General features: G+C 45.9%; 1 protein-coding gene across 1 annotated transcript; it reads left to right on the top strand.

The window, feature by feature from the left end:
• The first annotated feature begins 4,810 nt into the window (after window positions 1-4,810).
• LOC138357856 (sporozoite surface protein 2-like) lies at window positions 4,811-7,269 on the top strand. Its single transcript, XM_069315022.1, has 2 exons — window positions 4,811-4,963; window positions 6,328-7,269. The coding sequence occupies exons 1-2, from the start codon at window positions 4,811-4,813 to the stop codon at window positions 7,267-7,269; spliced, it is 1,095 nt and encodes a 364-aa protein (XP_069171123.1).
• The last annotated feature ends 200 nt before the right edge of the window (window positions 7,270-7,469 follow it).

Genomic DNA, 7,469 nt, shown 5'->3' with positions numbered 1-7,469 from the left:
GCCATCCAACACATGCCCAGGAGAAAGTATTGAGCCGTCCAACACGTGCCCAGGAGAAAGTGTTAATCCACGTCCACCACGTGCCCAGGAGAAAGTGTTAAGCCGTCCAACACGTGCCCAGGAGAAAGTGTTAAGCCGTCCAACACGTGCCCAGGAGAAAGTGTTAAGCCGTCCACCACGTGCCCAGGAGAAAGTGCTAAGCCGTCCACCACGTGCCCAGGAGAAAGTGTTAAGCCGTCCAACACGTGCCCAGGAGAAAGTGTTAAGCCGTCCACCAACGTGCCCAGGAGAAAGTGTTAAGCCGTCCACCACGTGCCCAGGAGAAAGTGTTAAGCCGTCTGTGACGATAATCTCCTTCAAGAGATTGAGCCTGCTCTTCCCTCCAAAATACGTCGCTACAAATCTATAAAACTAGTATGGAAGAAATATCCAACAACGACAACAACACCAAGTTTTGCCAGAAGCGCAAAACGTATGCAGCCAGGAACACCTGCTCCACCTCGAACCACCAAACTACCTGTCTTGTCGCCTGCTCATCGCTGATTGGCTGCGGGTCCAGTTGCAACTGCACTCCACCCACCACACTACTTGATGTCTGGGGCCACCACGACCTCAGATCTCAGAATATCCAGTGCTTTCATCAGGTTAACACGTCTCGTTGGTAGACTAAGCCGTGACTTACGTGTACTAAGAGAGGTGATAGCTTAAAGCCAATATTCCTGCACCTCTTATTTGATTGTATATTGTTCACTTGATATTACTCACTTGTCTTAACGTAACTTTTCATTTTGTCATTTGATTATTCTTACTATTTTGATTGATTGATTTTATTATACGAATTTGTATGTCCATTTTATTCATGTTTTGCTTTTCTAACGCAATTAAAATTTCATTGTTAAATTTACTTGTGTTTTGTGTGTCTTCTCATTACCTTACCACAGACGAAGTTCCAGATTTTCTATTTTTTGTTTCTATATGTGACGAGGCCATACCCCTAGCTTTTGAACAGCCGAACACCAACGCGTTACCGTCACATATTATATGGGGGCCTGTCCTAGGAGCTTCACTCAGGTACTGGTGCCAAGTAGTAATTTATGGTAAGCGTATTTAACTTTGTTAACGTAGCTTTTATTATTTTTCATATTCAATTTCATTTTTTATATGGTGCGGTGTATTGTGCATTACGAGAGTAGCATATGGTGAAGGTGAGACAACTTTGGATTACGTGGTGACTGTAGGCCGCAGTCATACTCTTAATTGGTCATCTCTCCCTCCGTGTTATTACTCGTGTTTACCATCTTTGTCCCTTGGATATTTCTCATTTTTGACAGATCATCATATTGGTACCCTGGTACTGTGGTCTGCCCCGGGTCAAGTGCACCCAATCTTCTGCAATCTGACTGTAGGAGGACAAAGAGGGCCATAGTTCCTCTAGCTCGAACTTTAGTTGCTGAATTGGGACCTCAGCAGCAGTTCTCGTCACCAGTTGACACCTCGCACCCCTACACGTCAGTCAGAGATGATGATACATACAACGGTAGGGAATTAGCTTACTTTTTCAGAGCACAAAAGTTCGCTAATTCTGTAAGTATCATATTAATTTCAGTAGGAAAAACTTGCGTATGTCCTATAGAGACTCTGCAAGGTATGCCTACATCCTTGGACTACCAATTTTACTTTTGAGGCAATTAACTGTTTCATTTGTTTTCGAAACTCTGTTTCATTTGTTAGTAGGATTTTCTTGCCCTTATCCTCTCACATGAGTACCGGGTACAAGATTTCCTGCGCCTTTGATTTAAATTAATCATTTAACATCTTTTACTTAACTTTAATTGTTAAAGATCCCACAGGATAGGTATCAGTTGCCACGTTGTCCTGTTTCTGACATTCACTATAACTGTATATTTGTTGTACATTTATTTGCTAATTTCACCATGTTTCATCTCCAAGCTTTCCGTGCAAATCCAGCAGGTGCAATAGGAACTTTAAGTCGTGCCAAGAGGACTGAATTACAAACTCTTGCACATGAGTACCAACTAGAAGTTCCCTACCAAGCCAACAAAAATGACATACACAACCTGTTGCTGGATTACTATTTAGAGCAAGGTAAGATAGACTCTGAAACTCATGAAACTTACTATATTGCAGATAAAACTGATTTGGCAACAATGAAACTCAAAATAGAGCTGGCCAAGATTGAACGTGAGCAGCAAAGGGAAGCCATCGAACAACAAGAACGAGCAGCTGCCATACGAAGAGAAGAACAAGAACGTGAGGCTGCTTTGAGGAGAGAAGAACAAGAACGTGAAGCTGCCTTGAGGAGAGAAGAACAAGAACGTGAGATCGCCTTACTCCGTGAACGAGTACAGCTTGAAACAAAACAACGCGAGTTGGAGATGCAACGCGAGCATGACAAGCAACAAGCGACTCTGGCTCTAGAGTGTCGTCAACGCGAAATCGCCTTGGAAACTTCACACTTCACTCAACGCCAGCAAGCTACTCCAATCTTCCCGTCAGTTTTAATATATCACATGCAAGTAAGTTAATGCCATCCTTTGTAGAAGCAGAAGTTGATGTGTTTTTCACCACCTTTGAAACCCTTGCTAATCAACTCAGTTGGCCTGTCGACCAATGGGCCACACTTCTCAGAGTCCATCTTACAGGTAGAGCTGCAGTCACACTCAGTACTTTGGCGTCTGAGAATGACTACCAGACTCTGAAACAAGCAGTGTTGGACGCCTACCTCCTCTCCACAGAAAGTTATCGAAGGAAATTCCGTGACCACCTGAAGGCAAGTACCACTACCTTCCTCGAGTTTGCTAACACAAAACGGAGATATTTTATGAAATGGCTGGAAGCAGCACAAGTCTCTACTTTTACAGAACTCGTCAACCTGATGCTAGTTGAAGAATTCTTGAGGCGTGTGCCGCCTCCTGTCCGTCTATACTTAGCAGATAAAGAAGAAACCGACTACCTGAAGTGTGCTAAGTCGGCTGACACTTACAGCCTCATCCACCGGCTGACACCCGAACCATCCTCCAGTAAGAAGTCGTGGTACAGTTACGAGAAAGTGAGCACCGATCAAGCTAGCTCGCAATTGTACTGCAAGTATTGTAGACTCTATGGACATACCATAGACAAGTGTGGTAAGTCTCAATACAAGGGAACCACTGACCCACAGAAACCCAAACCAACTCCTCCTAAGTCCGGTAAGCCTGTGATGAATGTTGGTGTTAATGTTAATGATCTTTCTCTTTTCAGTAACCACCTGTATACTGGAACTGTCTCTGCCAACGGTTTAAATCCGGAGGGACGTTTCAAATTGAAGATCTTGAGGGACACAGCGGCTCTTCAATCGATCATCTTGAAGTCGGCTGTGCCCAACATCGCCTACACCGGAGAAACTGTCTTCATCACTGACCTCACTGCTACCACTCCATACCCTCTCGCCAGAGTCCACCTGGATTGTCCCTACGTGAACGGAGAAGTCCAAGTCGCCGTCAGGGAAAAGCCTTTTCCCATGCCTGGAGTGCAACTTCTCCTAGGCAACGACTTGGCAGAAGACCTGCAACCGACCAACCTGATCGTCATGGACAAACCCCAGGTGTGTACCTCTGTGCCAATTAACCCTATACTAGCGTATGTTCCAGCAGAGGTTCAAGAGAGTGATGAAGTTTCTCCTCCAGTTCTCGTGACCACCCGTGCACAAGCCGCACGTCCACAGCCTGCTGACTCTACTGCTACCGCTGTCCCTCAAGACCCTCAGAAACTACCCCCGAATCTGACCAAGTTGGAGTTCCGTAAGTTGCAGAGGGAAGATCTTACTTTAACACCATTGTTTTTCCAGGCTGAGACTCAATCCGACAGTATTCCTGGGTTCTTCCTAGAGAACGACTTGCTCTACCGCAGATATAGACCCAGTAAACTGAAGGAGGAGGACGATTGGGCCAACATCGAACAACTTGTGATTCCTACCAGCCTGCGGCCCACTATTCTACACCTGGCCCACGGAGCATTCTCCCACTACGGATTCAACAAGACTTACCATGGAATTCGTCAAGACTACTACTGGCCAGGTATGGTAAATAACGTCAAACAGTACGTAAAACAGTGTCATACATGTCAGATGGCAGGCAAACCGAACATCTCCATTCCCAGAGCGCCACTGATTCCCATACAGGTGCCTGCGGAACCTTTCCACAGACTTATAATAGACTGTGTTGGTCCTTTACCTCGGACCAGTTCAGGTAACGCCTATATCTTAACCATCCTGTGTCCTACCACCAGATTTCCCATAGCAGTTCCAGTGAAGAACATCACGGCTGCTACGGTTGTAAAACATCTATTGAAGATCTTCACTCAATACGGATTTCCCAGGGAGATTCAGAGCGACTGTGGTACCAACTTCACCAGTGATCTCTTCAAAAGGACACTGGAGGAGTTCAACATCAAACAGGTATTGTCCAGCCCCTATCATCCTGCTTCACAGGGTTCTCTTGAACGTAGTCATCAGACTATCAAAGCACTCTTGAAAAAGTTTTGTAGTGAAACCTCTAAGGATTGGGATAAGCAAATCGACCTTATAATGTGTATTTATAGAAGTCTCCCCAATGAGTCCCTAGGAGTATCTCCTTATGAGATGCTCTACGGCCGTAAGTGCCGTACTCCCCTTAAGGCTTTCAAAGACTCTCTCAGAGATGCCACCTTCAGTGAGCATCAGAATGTGCCCCAGTTTCTTCAAAACCTTCAACACATTCTAGAGAGAGTCCACCGTTTTGCCCATGATAATCTATTGAAAGCCCAGGAGAGGATGAAGACTCATTACGACCAGACCAGCAAAGTAAGAAAATTTAAGCCGGGAGACTTCGTACTTGCATATCTTCCTATCCCAAATTCTCCTTTACAAAACAGATTTTCAGGACCCTACCGCGTCAAAGAGTGCAGAAGCAGCAACAACAACTACGTAATCGAGACTCCAGATAGGCGGCGGAAGACCCAGCTGTGCCACGTCAACCTCCTGAAGCAATATAATGGTACTCCTCCCACTGTCCTAATCCATTACTCTACCTTCACAGAACCCTACATCCACAGTGAGACCATCCCAGCTTCTCCTCCCGAAAGCACCAACAAGGAATCCACGCTTTCTCATTCAAAAATCCATATTGATAATCCCAACCATTTTCAGGACCCTAATAGTGCTCCTTTGCCATATTCTAATTCCACTCTCACCTCGTCAGATAAGCCCTTCATCCTCCATGTCGACACCAATGATACCGACGTTGGTGGTGTCGTGATGCAGCAACGAGGCGAGGAGAATACACCTGTCAGCGACTACTGCTACAAGGAACTACGGAACAATTGGCAAGGAGCTACTCTTCATCATCCTGAAGCTCCAGCACTTCACTCCACACCTGAAAAGTGCTCGGTCCACCATCAACACGGACCACACCACCCTACACCTCCTGCAGCACGCCCACTTCTCATCTCAACGTCTTCTACTATGGGCTTGATAACTGCAGAAATTCAACCTGGAGACACGCTATACCAAGATTCCGACAACATCTTAGCCGATGATCTCTCCAGAGTTTATGAAGTAGAAGCGACTCCATCTATTACTCCACCACATAATGACGTACTTCTTCCAGAACCGCAGGCTTCGGGGGAGAGTTGTGACGATAATCTCCTTCAAGAGATTGAGCCTGCTCTTCCCTCCAAAATACGTCGCTACAAATCTATAAAACTAGTATGGAAGAAATATCCAACAACGACAACAACACCAAGTTTTGCCAGAAGCGCAAAACGTATGCAGCCAGGAACACCTGCTCCACCTCGAACCACCAAACTACCTGTCTTGTCGCCTGCTCATCGCTGATTGGCTGCGGGTCCAGTTGCAACTGCACTCCACCCACCACACTACTTGATGTCTGGGGCCACCACGACCTCAGATCTCAGAATATCCAGTGCTTTCATCAGGTTAACACGTCTCGTTGGTAGACTAAGCCGTGACTTACGTGTACTAAGAGAGGTGATAGCTTAAAGCCAATATTCCTGCACCTCTTATTTGATTGTATATTGTTCACTTGATATTACTCACTTGTCTTAACGTAACTTTTCATTTTGTCATTTGATTATTCTTACTATTTTGATTGATTGATTTTATTATACGAATTTGTATGTCCATTTTATTCATGTTTTGCTTTTCTAACGTAATTAAAATTTCATTGTTAAATTTACTTGTGTTTTGTGTGTCTTCTCATTACCTTACCACAGACGAAGTTCCAGATTTTCTATTTTTTGTTTCTATATGTGACGAGGCCATACCCCTAGCTTTTGAACAGCCGAACACCAACGCGTTACCGTCACACGTCCAACACGTGCCCAGGAGAAAGTGTTAAGCCGTCCACCACGTGCCCAGGAGAAAGTGTTAAGCCGTCCAACACGTGCCCAGGAGAAAGTGTTAAGCCGTCCACCACGTGCCCAGGAGAAAGTGTTAAGCCGTCCACCACGTACCCAGGAGAAAGTGTTAAGCCGTCCACCACGTGCCCAGGAGAAAGTGTTAAGCCGTCCAACACGTGCCCAGGAGAAAGTGTTAAGCCATCCAATACGTGCCCAGGAGAAAGTGTTAAGCCGTCCAACACGTGCCCAGGAGAAAGTGTTAAGCCATCCAATACGTGCCCAGGAGAAAGTGTTAAGCCGTCCAACACGTGCCCAGGAGAAAGTGTTAAGCCGTCCACCACGTGCCCAGGAGAAAGTGTTAAGCCGTCCACCACGTGCCCAGGAGAAAGTGTTAAGCCATCCAACACTTGCCCAGGAGAAAGTGTTAAGCCGTCCACCACGTCCCCAGGAGAAAGTGTTAAGCCGTCCAACACGTGCCCAGGAGAAAGTGTTAAGCCATCCAATACGTGCCCAGGAGAAAGTGTTAAGCCGTCCAACACGTGCCCAGGAGAAAGTGTTAAGCCATCCAATACGTGCCCAGGAGAAAGTGTTAAGCCGTCCAACACGTGCCCAGGAGAAAGTGTTAAGCCGTCCACCACGTGCCCAGGAGAAAGTGTTAAGCCGTCCACCACGTGCCCAGGAGAAAGTGTTAAGCCGTCCACCACGTGCCCAGGAGAAAGTGTTAAGCCGTCCACCACGTGCCCAGGAGAAAGTGTTAAGCCATCCAACACTTGCCCAGGGCGAGACGAAGTGTTTGCCAGGGTGCTTCAAGAGTGCAGAGAAGAGCTTAGTGAGTCCTTGTGTAGCATTTTAAGAGAGTCTGGCAGAGTGTAGAGTCATAGAAGGAGTCTTGTGGTGCTGATCTTTAATAAGGGAGAGTTTGGTGCCTTCTATTGATAATTACTTACTTTAATAAGGGAGAGTTTGGTGCCTTCTATTGATAATTACTTACTTTAATAAGGGAGAGTTTGGTGCCTTCTATTGATAATTACTTACTTTAATAAGGGAGAGTTTGGAGCCTTCTATTGATAATT

This window comes from Procambarus clarkii, chromosome 7, assembly GCF_040958095.1.
Source record: "Procambarus clarkii isolate CNS0578487 chromosome 7, FALCON_Pclarkii_2.0, whole genome shotgun sequence".
In the NCBI taxonomy this organism is placed as follows: Eukaryota; Metazoa; Arthropoda; class Malacostraca; order Decapoda; family Cambaridae; genus Procambarus; species Procambarus clarkii.
The sequence above is the reverse complement of the archived record's forward strand: the minus strand, read 5'-3'. Positions and strand labels throughout refer to the sequence as shown.

Coding starts and splice junctions, on each gene's coding strand:
- LOC138357856 (XM_069315022.1), top strand. CDS start 4,811: ATGAAGACTCATTACGACCAGACCAGCAAAGTAAGAAAATTTAAGCCG. Junction 4,964..6,327: donor GAAGCAGCAACAACAACTAC/GTAATCGAGACT, acceptor CCATACCCCTAG/CTTTTGAACAGCCGAACACC.